Raw genomic sequence first — 17,328 nt, forward strand, 5'->3', positions numbered from 1 at the left:
TTGCTTCCCCATAATCGATTCTCATGCTCTTTCTCCTCCAATCCCCTCATCTCGCTGTTGGAAAAACAAGACTCTGTCCATCACCCTGCAATCAGAGTGGATTCCAGGCTGGGTAGCATGTATGGACAGGCTATCGCTTGTGTAATACACAGCACTTGTGTCTGTGAACCTCTGCCACACGCAGATTATATGTCAGCTCATGTGAGAAGCTGGGCCGTGTGCAAAATAATTTATTTTATTTTTTAAAGAAAATCTAAAACTAAAACATCTTAAAAAAAAAGAAAATCATGTGTTTTAACAGAATTATGCATAGCCTTTAAATAACAACCACCTTTTTACGAACTTGTCATTGTTTGTTCTATTGGTTGTATAAACTCCTGTCAGACATGCGTTTGTACCCAGGATTTAACGGTAATTTACTGTAACAGCAAGTTACTGTGTGTAGATTCTGTCTAGAGATGAAAACCTGTTAATACTGATGGAAGCATTTTCCTATGCAGCTTACGATTGCAGCTAACAAAGTAAAACATTAAACATAGAAATATAATACTTATAAATAACAGTGTAAGAGTGCATCGTGCAAAATTAAGTTAGCAGAGGTGCTGAAATTACTTTTATCTTTGGGCGATGAAGACTTATTGTGCTGTTGGTGGTGTTTGTCCGAAATAGAAAAAAATTAAACATTTTTCTAAAGGCAGAATACTGCATTTTTTTCTCACAAGTTATCATTAATTTTCCACCATTTATATGTAAAACAATACAAATGCAAAAGAACTTATTAAAAATATCTGTTAAACACTAAACATTAACATCCCAACAGACATACCAAGAAAGCACTGTACATTACCCTCATTGATGCTACTCTATTCCTTAATTTGATTCAGCAGTGCAATTCTAATCATGCGCTTACTATAGCAGTACTAATCATAAACTTATTTCAGCAATGCTATTGTAACCACACTTGTACCCCAGCAGTGCTATTTTAGCCCTACATTTGCCTCAGCAGTGCTACTGCAGTTTAACTTGTAATTTACACAGAACTAACACAGAGAAAAGCAGCCTGTCTTTGTTAAACAACCAAATGCTAAGGCTAAGTTAGCTCGCTAGCTAGTACAACTTTAGCTAACATTCCTATCCTGGCCACTGTATGGCTTGCATCTAACGTCTGGAAAACAGGGGATGGAGTGTGGGCCTGCCATTGCTACTTAAAATGATGAATAAGAACGTTAGAGGTAACACTGCAATATGATGTAAAATAAATTCATCATTGTTCTGTATAAAATATTCAGTTTTTTAGTTATTGAGTTGCCAAATGTTAACTGAATCCCTACTGATTCCTAAATTTCCTTCGGGATAAATAAAGTATCTATCTATCTATCTATCTATCTATCTATCTATCTATCTATCTATCTATCTATCTATCTATCTATCTATCTATCTATCTATCTATCTATCTATCTATCTATCTATCTATCTATCTATCTATCTATCTAGTGTTGGGAGTGTTTTCAGCTGCTGTCTTTTCATCAGTGCACATAATGCAAATTGCTATATTTTGATAAGAAATTTTATTTAAACAAGTCATCCCAGCCCCAATCGAGACACCCTAAAACAGAGACATACAGGGTTTTCTTATATTCTGATCACATCTGATACTCTAGAATAAGAGTGTCCACAGTAATAGTAAAAGTATGTGAAGCGTAGCGATGTGCACCGCTGCCGCTCTCTATTTTTGTCCTGTTAAAGTTCTGATTATATGAGTCTTGACCCCTTTCACACACTGTGGCATTGGGAAATGAGGATGCCGACACTGGAAAAACAACCCCTTTATTCCTTCTCTTGGCAGAGAGTCCCTTCCCCACTCTGCTGCTCAACGGTTTAGGCTTGTCCTCTCTTGCTTGGAAGCAATAAAAGGATAATTTGTACCCCGCCATATTTATCAGAAGGTGCTGTCATGTCATTAGTGGAGAATTCAGTGCCCCTTTTTTTGCTTTAATCCGACTCCAGTTTCCTTGCTGGGGCTGACTGGGCCATTAGTTAATAGAACTGAATGGTAAACAGTGCTGTTAGGCTTAGATTGGGTCTTGTGAATGATGCCCTGCATTCCAGCTCACACACAGTCTCTGCTATGAGGTTATCTTAATATAGATCTGGAATCAGCTTGTTGTTGATGTTGAGAAGAGGACAGATAACTGATCATTAGTGTCGTGTTAATGTTTTTCAGATTTCAACTGCTATCCAGTCATTCTGCTTTGTCCATTACATTACATTTGGCAGACGCTTTTGTCCAAAGCGATTTAAAATAGTGAAGTACAAAAGTAATGGAAGTTAAAGGTAAAAGCATCTTTAAACAATGCCTAAACTGGGTCAAAGGTAAATAATGGGATAGAGGAGGAAAGGAGGGGAAGAAGGAAATGAGGTTAGAAGTAGTTAGTTTGTTAGAGGTGTTAGGAGAGTAGGTGCTCTGTCTTCAGGAGTTTCTTAAGTATAGCAAGAGATCCTCCTGATCTGGAAGGTAGTTTGTTCCACCATTGGGGAACTCTGTATGAGAACAGTCTGGATTGCTTTGTGTGAATGTTTGTTTGGTAAAGCAAAGCGACGTTCATTGGAGGAGCGCAGCGGCCGGGAGGTAGCGTAAGCCTTCAGGAGTGATCAGTGCAGGTAGGAAGGAGCTGTTCTGTCATCACCTTGTAGGCGATTATAAGAGCTTTAAATTTGATACGAGCAGCAACTGGTAGCCAGTGGAGCTCAATGAGCAGCGGGGTGACATGTGCCCGTTTTGGCTGGTTGAAGACTAGATGTGCTGCTGCATTCTGGATCATCTGATGGCTCTAGTATTGTCATTGGAAGTTAACCACTGCTGAGGTAAATGTATGTCTACAATTGCACTGCTAAAGTAAATTTCTGATTAGAACAGCACAACTGAGGTAAATATATGACTATAATTTCACTGCTGAGGTACATGTTTGATTAGAATGGCACTGCAGAGGAAGCTAGCTCGATATGTGAGTAAAATGGCACTGCTGAAATAAATTCATGATTAGAACAGCCCTGCTGAGGTATTGCGTTGTATTGTAATTTGTTGGTTTGTCTGCTGGCTTATTAAGAATGTTTACTTCAATTAAATGGTAGTTTTGTAATTGATTTTTTCTTTTAAAGGGTCTAAAAATATATATATATGGTGTTAATCCAGTGGTGAAAAAGTGGATTTAAGTCTTTAATCAAATCTTTAAAAAATATTGTTGCATTGTTTTATTTTTCTTTTCAGCCAAAAGTTTTTATTTTGGTGTATCCCTCATTTTATTATTTGATCTATCTACTACATTATAGGTTTTGGGCACATAACTGAATGGGTATCTGACACAATATGTCTAGACAAGTCCTGCTTGTGTGATTGTGAGCTCTGCACTGAGGTATAACTGTATATTTCTTTATTTGCAGGTTCCAGGGAAAGGGAAAGACAAGTCCGGAGCAGGGCCTTCTGGAAAACCCTCCACCAAGCTCAGCACAAGTGAAGTCAAGAACAGACTAGAAACAGCATTTAAAGAGGTGCGCAGAAATTTACCCATTCATACTCTGCTTCCTCTGACTCGAGACTGGCAGCGTTCACCTGTAATTACGACAGGTTAACAATGACTGTCTCCCCTGAAGCTGTTTATTTCCCCTGAAAAAGTACTATTCAAAGCTAACTGGTGTTTTTACTGATAGTAGTTATCACAGGATTTTAGATTTAAAATGGCTTTTGTGTGTCTTTTTTTTTTTAACATGGTTTCGTACCCCCTTAGCCTTTTAACCTTTCTGACTGCATGTCGTAGATGTGGTTAGTTAATTAAAAATTGCCAGTCAGATTACTCATCGGATGCATTTTAGTCATCGAAAATACCATAATGCTGTGTCACAAAAAAAAAAGAAAGATCAGAGATAAGGCGTTCCCAGAACTATTTTTGAAGAAGACTGAAGATATATATATTTCTTCAGATTCGTCTGAACATGTGAAACCAACTGGCATGAAGTTATGTTACATGTTATACATATACACACGTTCTTAAAGAGACACTAAACCCTAAACCATATTTTTTCATTAATAGCTGAAATGTGTTCCTTAAAGTAATGAAACATACCAGTCCTACTTACCCTATCTAGCACTGCTGGAGCAGCATTAGCATTAGCCACTAACTGCACTGAGCGCTTTGGCCATTCAGAGGTAAGTAGCGGCTAACCGCTTACATGCTAATACTCCAGCTTTAGTGGCAATCTGTAAATCTGAGCTTACTGTAAATAAACAAAAGCACTTTACTCACCCAAATATACAGTTTTCAAGAGAGAAATCTGTGTAGATTAACATCCATTGCTCATTTGTTTTTACAGTTTTGTTTACTTAACTTAGCTTAGCTTTACAACTGACCTGCTGAATTAGAAGGAAAATATTGTGACACCCCTGTTCCTACTTCTAGTTAAAATGTGTCTTATTAACCGGGTCGCCTAATCTATGAAAATAGACCAGAAAATATACGTTTATTGATAGTGCGCCTTATAATCCGGTGAGCCTTATAGTATGGTGCGCCTTAAAATACAGTACACTATTAATACTATATCCTTGTCAAAATACAGGGAACTACCAGCATGAAAAAACTAAACAAATCATATTTTAATTATGATTAACCACAGAATTTCTGTTGTGACATTTTTAGTACTTTATGATTTAGTAATTTATGATAAAAATGGTATGTTTTGATACCATTGTTTTAATAATAATTAAAAATAAAAAACAAACCAATAACCTTAAAGGAAAGTATCCGATCGGGACACGGTATCGGCAGATACTCAAAATCAAATGACTCGGACTTAGGGTAAAAAAAAAAAGTGACCGGGACCTCCCTAGTGAGTAGGTTATCTCTCTCTCAAAGTGTTAGCAAATGGAAATAATGCTTCCTATTAGCACAGTCCTGTTTTGTGCTCATGCTATCCAAATCGCATCATTCCGTTGGGCCTGCTTCGGGATTAGCCACCAGCGTGGGCCAGCCAGCTCACTTCCTCAATCAACCCACCACACACTGATCAGCGCTGACCTCCATTGACCACTAAGCACACACGCAGTTGGGCGTTGATGCCCCTGGCCGAATGAGAGGATCTCCTGAGAGGATCAAAGTGATGTTGACGATGACAACTGCACACGGAGATCCTTGTAATCATGGCAGTCATCCACCACCTTGATCCTCTGGAGTGCGGCTGATTCTTTAGGCATTAGAGAATCCTGATTCTAAAGGACCGTACTGATTTTATCTACCAGCAGCAGTGCTACTCTGGAGAATATCACAGCGTGAGCTGATTATCTGAACATGAGCTGAAAATGTGTTCGTTCCCACAACCATGCGCTGCTTTCTGTACATCATAACAGTAATAAACAATGAAGATGTTTGGATTAGGAATTCAGCATTAGATTGAGTTGGGCTGATGGAAGTGTATGTAGATACGGATGTTTTAAGTTGTTTACGTCAGCAGTCATAGATAAGGGAGCTGAATTAGACTTTAGATACAGCAAGAATATGAACTCAGTACGGGCAGTCCAGCACCCCGCGGTTGACCCTATTCATCAGCAGAGTGATGACTTGGCTGTAATTCAGCCAGATCTCAAAGCTCAGCGGCGGAACAGAGGTGTTGAAAATTAACCTATTTAACGCTTCTTTCCTTTTTTATGAACAGGGCAAGCCACTTCCAAAGACGGAACAGAAGTTTGAGAACTTCGCTAGAAGTTCTTTCAAGATCGTAGACAAACAAGTAAGTATCACCTTCCTCCCAGGTTCTTCTGGTTGATCTGTTCCCATTTCGTAGTAGAGATACATATGTGTAGAGCTGAATTATATGGCCAACATGTAAATTACAGCATTTTATTTTGTTATAGTCTATAATGTAATACATATTGTGAAGTATTAATAAGGAAGTCACACATGTAGAATGTTATTTCTAGGGGGTCTACCAAAATGTATCTTAATTAAAGACATAAATACAAGAAAATTACAAATCTGGCTTTTTTTTTTTTTTTTGAAGGTTTACTTAGCCAAACAAAAATGTCATCAAACTAAAGTTTGTATTTCCAAATAAAGAGGAAAGATATATACATATTGAAATATACAGTCATTATTTAATACTGAGGACTCTTTATTTTGAAATATGAACTTTTGTTCGATTCAGACGAACTCAGATTGGTGAACCCGTAATATGAAGCCAGGAATAGTGGGTTAGTCGTAATGCCAACAGCTGGACTCTAGCTAAAGTTGCTTACAGTTGGCCTCGGGAGGCTTGAAGTGTGTTAGCTGCTACTTTTTTGCTAACTTTTTTGCTAACTTTTTGCTAACTTTTTTCTGAGCTGCGTTACTCCCTAAAAGTTGATGGCAGATTGATTGAACTGCACTGATTAGATAGGATGAGTTTTGCTGTTTGATATGCTACACCAGCCTGTAGCTGCTGATACAGTGTGAGTCTCAGCCAGGTAATGAATGAAACAAACATATTGATATAGGTGCTTAAAAACCACATCACCATTATTGATATGTATTCTGATGTATATTGATGATGAATTATCCTATGGCGCTATGTGCATACCTCTTGTAGTTTTGGACATCATCATAGTAAAGATGTCTCTATTGATGAAGCGACCAAACTCGCTCCACTTGAAAGATCACACGTCCTTCTGCACTAAAGTTGAGAGTAGGCTCTCAGACCAGAGTGCATCTTGACTTTTTGCAGTCAGTGGGGCCACGCGCTAAAGAGCGTCTGACAGCGCCCGTTCCTCCCTCTGTCCGTTCTCCTCGTCTGTTCATTTCTCCAGAGCAGTTCAGTGCCTGCAGAGCGGTGGATGAAATATGCCCAAGGCTTCCCCTCTCACAGCACAGAGAGAAGGGAGGAGGGAGCTGCCAAGGCTAACATCTCTATTCATGATTTAGTGGCCTCTCTCTTTCTCTCTATCTCCCTCTCTCTGTCTGTCTCTCCGTCTCTCTCTCTCTGTTCTCTGTACTTTGTAAAGTGTTTCTTGTGCTCCCTAATGAAGGAACTGGATGGAGGTATGCTGTTGGTACCAGGCACTCCAGCAGCTTCAAGGCCTCTCCGACTTACTGCTAGATCAGAGATAATCAGTATTTGGATGGGCTTTCCCACTTCAGGGCGAAAAATGAAGATGAGTTTCTTTAGTGCAGACTGAAGCACTGCACCAAGCTGGCAGCTAGACCTGCAGTAAAACCCCAGAATCTTTTAATCTTTTTCGTTTTGTTGGGGTTAGTATTACGCAAGAGGAGTTATAATTGAAGCCCATGCTGTGTTTTTTGTTTTGTTTTTTTTTTTTTTTTCATTTGCTCTCACTGAATAATTATATTAATAAAACAAGCCATTTAAAACTTTGCATTTGTTTACTTGGCTGAGGCTTGTCACAATAACACTTTTTTGTGGACTACATACAGCTTTGGAAAAAAATGAAGAGACAACTTCAGTTTCTGAATTAGTTTCTCTGATTTTGCTATTTATAGGTATATGTTTGAGCAAAATGAACATTGTTGTTTTATTCTATGAACTATGGACAAAATTTCTCCCAAATGCCAAATAAAAATAGTCATTTAGAGCATTTATTTGCAGAAAATGAGAAATGGCTGAAATAACAAAGATGCAGAGCTTTCAGACCTCAAATAATACAAAGAAAAAAGTATATTCATATTCATAAAGTTTTAAGAGTTCAGAAATCAATATTTGATTTAATAACAGTTTTCATTAATCTTGGCATGTTCTCCTCCAGTCTTACACACTGCTTTTGGATAACTTTATGCCACTCCTGGTTTTAATGGCTTGTGATCATCCATCTTCCTCTTGATTATATTCCAGAGGTTTTCAATTTGGTCAAATCAGAGAAAACCATCACTTTTAAGTGGTCTCTTATGTTTTTCCCAGATGGAAATATTTACTTTTTTCTTTACCTCCTGCAGTCCACAATGGTTGTATGGCATCTTAGTTATTGAATAATTGTTTGACACTAAGACATGGGAAGAACAAAGAAACTTGACTCAGATAGAGACTTGAACCAAGACCCTAGAACCAAGAGGCAAACTTTCTCACCACCAGACCACCATGCCTTCATTTCAGTCAAAAAAAACTTCTTCATTCCTGACCCCCCTTCGAGTTATTTAGATGTTAAACTATTAACGATTTCATTAAACCTGAGGAAATAACATCATTCAGGTCATTCATTATTAGTCTGTCTTGCCTCTGTATCCTATTCTTTAACACACATTGTTCACACATTGTGCAGAATTTAAAATATGTATATGTCTACGCATACATAAATTGACTTGTACCAGTAATGTATGTAACCGTGTGTGTGTGTGTACAATTTGTACGTTTGCATGCATCTGAATGTGAATGTGTGTGTATGCACGTGTTTAAGGAGGGGCACACACACTGTGTCAGCTCCATCTATAATGAGGTTCGTGTGATGATGCATTGCGGCCTCAGTGTAACAGAGCATCGATTAGTGCAGCAGGACCGTGTCATTCCAAACCCGGAGCCGAGCAGGTGTACTCTCTGATGGAGAACGGGTGGTGTGTGTGTGTGCGCGAGAGAGAGAGAGTGTGTATTTGTATTTGTGTGTGTGTGTGTGTGTGCGTGTGTGTGTGTATGTGTGTGGACCCAGCTCTGGAAGCACTTTGGTCCAGGCAGCAGGCAGAGATATGAGACATGTCTCTCAGAGAGAGGCACTAGTCATACGTTCTGGTATGTACGAGTCTCGCTCGCCCGCCCTTCTCTCCCTCGCTCTCGCGCGGCCCCTGCTATCCCCCAGGCCAGCGCTAATGTGGATCTTTTTAGTCAAAACTGAGTCATGCTGCTCTAATTATTAAGCATCTTAATGACTCGCCACATGAGAGGGACTCTTTTCCAGTCCCGCTAACTCATCCTTTCTTTCTCTTTCTCGCTCTCTCTTTTTCTACCCCATCCCCCTCTTTCTCCCTCTTTCTCTCTCCCTCGCCCCCTTCTCTCCCTTTCCCTCTCCATTTCTCTCCTTGCAGGTGATCAAAGACCTTTGGAACTATGTGCAAACACTGAAAAAGTAATGGCAGCATTTTCCAGCTCTCCCTTCTTTCCCCCTCCCCTCTCCGAGTCCCCCCCACACCCCCCGATGTACCAGAAGACTAAGGATATCCAGTGACTGCCTTCAGCTGTGAATTCTGGCCTCTTCCAACTCGAATGGAATCCGTCCACTCTGCTCGGCGCATAATGAGACAGTTTAGAGTAGAAAAACACAGACTAGTGACAGGGAGATCATGATCATCGTTTAACCTGATCTGCAGCTGAAGCTCTCCACAGTGGTGGTCAGTGTGGTAAGACAGCTATATAAAAATATTATTAAGGGTGATTTTTTTTTTTTTTTTTTTTGTGCTGAGTTGAAATTGAGTTCAAATGAATGAAATGCATCTGTCCAGTTATAGGAATAGTATAGTATAAGAACACTGGCAAATCCAGACCAGCCAGTAGGGCTGTGTATTGCCAAGAACTTGGTGATACAATATAATGTGTATCACTATAAAGTGACTATGATTCAATATATCGCAATATGTTGGGATACTGTAAGTAATTCATTGGTGGTTAATGTTGTAAGCAAGATAGTAAGAATTATTAGAGGTAGTTTTTGATTTGAGTTGAGTTATCTGATGTTAAATGCATCTGTTCAGTTAGAAATAGGAATAGTATTTCTAAAGGAATCAAATTGAAACTGGCTAGTAGGGCTGTGTATTGGCAAGAATACAATACAATCTGTATGACCATACAGAGGTACAGTTGAGGACGATATTATTAGCCCCCCTATGAAATTTTAAGTCTCCTCAAGATTCTGGCAAGATCCTTTTTAGCAGAGCAAGGCAGTTCTAACAGAGCATTTCTGAACATACAATTTTTCATTTGAAGGACCAAAATATTTATATTTGTGCACCAAAATATTATTATGTAAGAATAAGCTAAAATGACCAGGGACATTATTATTAGCCCCCTTTAAGAAATTAACATTTATTAAGTCATCACACAAGCCACTTTTGTGCAGTGATGTGCTTTACCTTCTCAGGTGATGTGCATAAAGGTGATCAGGTGAAACAGATGACTGCACTGAATTAAGTTAAGTTAATTAACTTATTTAAGTTAAAACATGGTATAAAAGCCTCATTATGGAGCTGGCAGTTGAGGAAGCAACATGCCAAAAAAAAAGGAAATCAGTTTGGACCTGAGAAAAAGAATTACTGATGCACACAAAGCAGGAGAGGCATATACAAAGATATCCAAGCGTTTCCAAGTGTCAAGAACTGGAGTGAGAGGCATCATTCAGAGATTCAAAGACAGCAACACAGTGCAGAACAAGCCTGGCAGAGGTAGAAAGAGAAATATTTCAGAGAGACTGGAAAGAATACTAGTGAGAAATGTGTCTAGAGACCCCAGATTAACTTCCAAGGCACTGGCAAATGACTTGGCCACATCAGGAATCATAGTCTCTAAGAAGACCATCACTAGAACTCTGCACAGGAATGACCTGTGAGCGTGCAGACCAAGAAAAACTCCACTTTTGAGGAAGAGGCACCTTCAAGCAAGACTTAAGTATGCTCGGGACAACCTGGAGAAAAATTATTCATACTGGAAGCTTGTCTTATGGTCTGATGAGACTAAACTAGAGCTCTTTGGCCACAGGGACACTGCTTATGTTTGGAGAAAAAAAGGACAGGCATTCAACCCAAAGAACACCATCCCCACAGTGAAGCATGGTGGTGGGAGTATTATGCTATGGGGATGCTTCAGTGCATCTGGAACTGGAAATCTTGTCAAGGTGGATGGAATCATGAATAAAGAAAAATATGTGACTATTTTGAAAGAGAACCTTAAGCAGTCAGCTGTGAAACTGGGTCTGAGAGGTCACTTCATTTTCCAACATGACAATGATCCTAAACACACATCCCTTCTGGTGAAGAACTATCTCCAGATGACCAAAGTGAATGTCATTGAATGGCCTGCACAAAGCCCTGACTTAAATCCAATAGAAAATCTGTGGGGTGACCTAAAGAAAAATGTCCATGCAAGACAACCATCGAATCTAGAGGAACTTGAGAGATTTGCCAAAGAAGAATGGGCCAGGATTCCTCAAATGAAGTGTGAGAGACTTGTTGTAAACTACAACAAACGTCTGCAGGCAGTAATCCAGCAAAAAGGATACACAATTAACTATTAGGATGTGGGGGGCTAATAATTTTGACCCTGATAGTTTTTGTGTTTTGTGTAATATCTTCATTTCTGAGTGGAATACAATATAGTGTAAGCATTCAAAATAAAACTATGATGTCTAAAAAAGCTGTGTTTAGTTTATTTTGCTCTGGTTAACATCACTTGGAAAATCCTTAGAAAACAAGGACTATTTTGTAAGGGGGCTAATAATATCGTCCTCAACTGTATATTGCGATATTCAATATGTAATGATATATTGGGATACTGTCTTAATCAAATGTTAGATATTACAATAATCATCAATTAACCTGATCTCTGCAGCTAAAGCTCTCCACAGTGTTGGTCTGTGTGGTAAGACAGCTATATAAAAATGCTGAGTAGAAAATAAGTTCTAATTAATAAAAGGCATCTGTTCAGTTATTGGTCATGAGATAGGTAAGCTTGAGTTGAGTTTGAGACTGGCCAATAGAGCTGTTCATTTACAAGAAACTACATTTTGCAATATATTGCAAAATATTCTAATACTGTACGTAAGGCGATTATAGTAAGGCGACTCTGTAGTGGGCGGGGTTTAAACACAATAAAGGTGGAAAACTGTCTGACAACAATCTTTACATGTGAACTAATAATTAAGAATAGATACTGTTGTTTTTTTTTTGTTTTTTTTTTTTGAGAATCAGTACAGTATTACAAAACGGAATATTGCGATACTTCGATATATCAATATTGTCTTACACCCCTACTGGCCAGTGTGCTTATATTTTGTTCTGGAAAAAAGTCCTGGTGTATCTAAGCAGGTTAGCATTTTGCACTACAGTACCTGTTTCTGGCCAGCTTGTTTTGGTGTTTTTCTCTTCCCCACCCCCCCACCCCCAATGATTTTTTTTTTCAGGTTATGCTCATTTTCTGTAAATAGTGCTATTCATTTTAATGTGCAAACATGGCAGCTGAAAGATTGCCGAAGATTCTGTCTGGTCCCGCGCATTCCGTCTGGCTTGAAAAGTGTTCCGTCTGACTGAGGATTCCGTCTGCCTCACAGTGGGCCTTGTAGCTGTGAGGATGTCGTCTGGCTGAGCTTCCATAGCTCCCCTGTCTTTTACAGGCTGAAAATTGGAAGTGACGGCAAGCTGAGCCCCTCTCTCTACGTACAAACTGGAGTCATAAAAAGTGATCATTTTAGATGGTTCCGTTACCCCACTGTGACAGTGAATGATGGTTATATTGGTTTAAGTTGTTTCTGTAGTGCTTGGATTCGCAGCAGTTTAGCTAATGTGCTGATCTTTTACTTTGTCCTTTTTTTTTTTTAAGTTTGATTTTGTTCATTCAGTTCTTAATTCTTAGTTCTACAGTTCAAACTGTAATTGTATTGTATTATAAGTGTTGTGGTACTAATGCTGCATTCCATTTTAACTCTGATGTCAGAATGATCAAAATTAGGAAATTTCAACAGGAAATCAGATTTCCTGCTTAGAAATAACTGGAAGAAACTCACCAACCCATAGTACAAAATCCAAGATGGCTGCTTTGCACATTAACAGGTCCAAGTGGATATGATTTCATTGAGTTTGGATGCCCAAAATATTGGATGTTACTGCTAACTGGTATCACTAACAATGCTAACTTGGTACAAAGCTAACAATGGCAATATGGGACTTAAAGTGGAATAGATTTGCCTTGAAACACAGATAAATAATTACTAAATCAGTTGTGGGAAACACCGAAGTATTTTTCTAACTTTTGGTAAAATTGGCTGAATGATGAAATGTAAAGAATTAAATTTGGGTTTGATGTCATTCCCAGCTCCAACATCTGACTTCAGAAAAAAATGAAATGCAGCATTACTCGGGAAGTTTCAAGAAGATTTTAAACATGAGTGATCTTTGTTTTAATGTGTTTTTAAGAGTTAACAAGTGAAATAGCTTGTATTCTATAAGAGTCATGGAAAACATATGTACCCAACTATAGCTACTGTGTCTAACTGAAGAGTTAATGTTTTCAATTGTGACACTAAAATGGTAAATAACATTTAATATGTTACCTGATAAGTTCTCATTTCTCTTTAAAGTGTGCACACAGAACTTAGCATCTGGACACAACCTAAAAGCAGATTTATGCTTTTGTGTCAAATCTACGCCATAGCCTACATATACCCTAAATGCATAAATGTGTCCTGTGCGCAGACCGCAGAAGGTTTGTTTGGTCGGCAGAGATACACTTACTATCTTTACATAGGTACAAATGCTTAAAGCGGTGTAGAGTAGAGGTGGGCGATATGGCATCAAAATAAAATCACGATATTTCATGGTATTATCGTGGCGATATAAATTATTTTTTTTTTTTTCAAGAATACACTACTGCAACAAAATGAAATTTTATTTTTTTTATTGCATACGATTTATGCCACACCCTTACCTGAGATATTTAAAAAATACAAGAATTTGATCAGATTTGTAACAGAAGTCAAGGATCCAAAATGTCATGATGACTTATAATGCACTCTAAATATCTCCATGTAACCAGTATTAAAGTAAAATAAATGATACTGGACAGACATAATCTAGTACTATTCTAGTAGATATATAATGGAAAATGAAAACAGTGGAAAAAAGTATTACCCTGATGTAATAAGTGGGGGTGGGTGATATGGCACGATATTTTTTAGAGTATAATAACGTTCACGATATTCAAAAATGTTGGCAATATTATCGTGTACGATATGATATGGCACACCGCTAGTGTAGACTCTACGTTGACTCAACACAAAAGTATAAATCGGCGTTTACTGACTGAGTCCAGATGTAGGTAGTCCAGTTAAGAGATGGCCTAAGCAAATTTCATTAATGACTGAAATCATCTCAACAGCCAGTCCTCCACATAAAGTATACATTGTGTTCTGTTGAGTTTTGTTTTGTTTATTTTCTTTATTACTATTACAGTATTAACTACTTAGTTTGAAGTTTTGCATGAGCTAAATTGGTTCAGCGTATCCATGCCTGTTGATTTTTGTATATTAATGTCCCTGGAACGAAAGGAATAAAAATGAAACTGACCCAGACTTCGTGCCGTACCTTGTCTTCAACATGTTAGCCTTGCACAAAGCGGGTTTTTATAGAGCAGACGCAGCCACTGCACCACCACCCTCGGCTTGTCTGCCCTGGCACCTGGCTCGCACCATGTGCACCACACGCACAACAGAAACCCTCATTCAGGATGACGATGATGGATCCAGATTGGGATGAAGATTACTTCCTTAATGTGCTGAAACTCCTTTTACGTATACCTGCCTAAATATACAGTTCATTACTCAAATGAAGCAATGAACGTGCAATACATACTGCAGCAGAACTCGGCCAGCCTGAGTTATGTTTAGGTCGACGTATATTTTTATTAAGCAATTTCTCATGTGCCTTCCTGGAGATTGATAAACAGAGGTGCAACTCTTGTTCGCATGTAGATGTTCCGAAGAAAAGTGACCTGCCTGACGTTCAGTTCCACAGTTAGGACTGTCTCAATCGCTTCTTTAAGAGGTATCCTGCTTTTTCTGCGTTACTTTTCTGTAGAATTTGAATGTGAAGATACTGTATAAACAGTTATTTTGAGCTTTTTAGTGAAGCATTTTGTAGAAATGCATAGCTTACACTTTAGCCTACGTTATAGTCCAAAAAAGTAACTGCGTTGCAGTGACGGTCTGCTGAGCATTGTATTCCTGCCTTGACATTTCCACCTTTGCAGTGTAATTGCAGAGCTGCACTTACATGTGTCGAAACAATGCAAGGCGTAAAATATCAGTATTTTTATTAAAAGACAGGAACTCAAACTCGAAACGCCATAAGACTCACCCTTAATATTTACGTTACAGCTTCATTACTCCATTTGGTGGTGCTAATCTTTTATCATCTTATATAGTCCTATATCATTTCGGCCGTTTTGTTGTCGAATTCTTTGAAACTGAAACCAATAAATCCATAATTCCATATATTTGCTTAATAAGGAGGGTTTTTTTTAATCCTCTTCATTAAAACAGATGCTGTGAAGTGTCATTGAGAATTGTCTTACGATATATCGAACCACAGTATTGTGATATTGTTAATGTGGGCAATGTATTGGGATATAATATATTTTGAGATGCCATGTGATTCCCACCCTTATTAAAGAAACGTAACTGCTTACTACACATTTTATTGGAATTGATGGGAACCAGGAGTTGCACTGTCCACAGTGAAAATCTAGCCCTTTAGTTTGCAAAAAGATAATTTAAAAAATCTTCTTCAAAAGCCTTTTCTTAATGTACTACCTTATTTTAAGAAGTATGCTTATAGAAAAATAACAAATGATGTGCTCCACACATGGCCGCTGAACGCAGCATGAAGTCTCAGGCAGATATTTAAACGATTACAGGTTTGATCTTGCCACAAAAAGGCCAAATACCACTCGTCCAGGTGGTGGGGCTGGATATGAGAGGTGGGGTTAGCATTTGAATTAGGGTTAGGGATAGGGTCCAGTCTGCTTCAGACCAATTAAAACATGACGTAGAAGCAATTGGATTCAATCCAGCCCCAGCCCCTGGACTCTCCAAAAAGATTACTGCCATGTCAAAAGGCTCTCAGAGGCATTTTGCTTAGTCTACCTCTTGGTGAATGATTGTTCACTGCTAGATATACAACTCGAAGACATTGTGTCTTGTTAATTGCCCATTTTTACACTTATTATTTATTATATCTATAAATGTCCTGTAAATACTGTATTATGTCCTGATACAGTATATTGTAGCAAGGTGAGGTTAAACCTGCATTGAATCCTTTCTGTTCATGAAATGGAGTTGAAGAGTAGCTAGAAAGACTTAGATTGACTGCACTTCTCCTGTTATACAAACTTGGTATCCAGGGAAACTTTGGTCTGGGACAAGGTGGTGGATCTCCCAAATTATAAGGTAAGTATGGTTCCACAAAATTTGATAACCTTCCAAACTTCCAAAGTGCATATATTAGCAGTCTGTTAGCACTGTTTAAGCAAAATGTGTGTAAATATGACTGATATATTTTAGTGTCAAACATAGATAAAATATCAATCTTTATTGTTTTGTAATCATTTATTGTTAAGAGAAAGAGCAGCACACTGAGTGAAAGTGGATACAGATGCCTTAAGCTGTTAGCAAGTTAGCAACATGCTATGCTAAGCTGAGCTAAAGCTAAACTTATAAATGTTTAGATTTTGTTGCTTTTTCGTCGCTGTTCGGAACTTGTATCAAACCATGATGTCTACCATAATATTAATCTGATGTTTATTTTGTATTCGCAGTTTCTGTAGACCTCTACTTATTTTTTTCAGTGAGGAAATTAATAAAGTATTTAGTTGCTTTTTTCCTCAGATGAACCTCAAATAGGACAAATTGAGGTACCATGCTAATTGAGATCAAGTACCTCATCTTGGAGGTCCATCTTGGAGTCACCACATGATGGCGGTAATAGCTTGTAAAGGTTGGTGGGATATGATTTATACTCTCCTATTAAAGCTTAAAGTCAATTAATCACCCTTTACCTGAATGCACCTTCTGCCCCTCTGTAATATGCCTAATGTTCTGTTAACAGGGCCTACACACCCATTTCCTGTATCTCAAAGTACAGGAAGTGAGCTCAGCAGGTGGTGCACTGGGTTGTGTGTAAGGACATGACTCTGTATGAGGCCGCGAGGTGTGCGGAATTTCCCCTCTTTCCTGGGACGGGGGGACTGTATAACAGAGCTCTGGGAAACATCAAAGCTGGAGTAAGTCTGACTCACCTGGTGCTGCAGGTTTGCACTCTGTGGGAATTGAACAGAGTTAAGTTTGAGAGAGTTTAATTGATACGTCTGATAACTGGCATAGTAGAAAGTCAGAGCTACTGGCTGGAGATAAGAGAGATGCATCTCCCAGATCAACACCAACACAATTTTCCAAAAGTATGGAAGATTTTCCGGCATCCAGGTGGCTGCTGGTACCCCTGTTACAGTTGTGGTCAAAAGTTTACATACACTTGTAAAAAAACATAATGTTATGGCTGTCTTGAGTTTTCAATAAGTTCTACAACTCTTATTTTTCTGTGATAGAGTGAT

The 17,328-nt window shown here is 38.5% G+C and overlaps 1 protein-coding gene across 2 annotated transcripts in view; it reads left to right on the forward strand.

Annotated features, from left to right (window-relative positions):
- The window catches only part of npm1b (nucleophosmin 1b), a 36,358-nt gene extending 22,065 nt beyond the window's left edge, over positions 1-14,293 (forward strand). The window contains exons 9-11 of one of the 2 annotated variants that reach the window (XM_022683548.2): positions 3,442-3,549; positions 5,704-5,778; positions 9,048-14,293. In XM_022683548.2, the coding sequence (XP_022539269.1) occupies positions 3,442-3,549; positions 5,704-5,778; positions 9,048-9,092 (228 nt within the window). In that variant the 3' untranslated portion in view covers positions 9,093-14,293. Of the gene's footprint in view, positions 1-3,441; positions 3,550-5,703; positions 5,779-7,048; positions 8,216-9,047 lie in introns of those variants that run through there. The other variant, XM_049484050.1, reaches the window with a different exon arrangement.
- The last annotated feature ends 3,035 nt before the right edge of the window (positions 14,294-17,328 follow it).

The sequence above is a fragment of the Astyanax mexicanus genome, chromosome 10 (genome assembly GCF_023375975.1).
Source record: "Astyanax mexicanus isolate ESR-SI-001 chromosome 10, AstMex3_surface, whole genome shotgun sequence".
Classification (NCBI taxonomy): Eukaryota; Metazoa; Chordata; class Actinopteri; order Characiformes; family Acestrorhamphidae; genus Astyanax; species Astyanax mexicanus.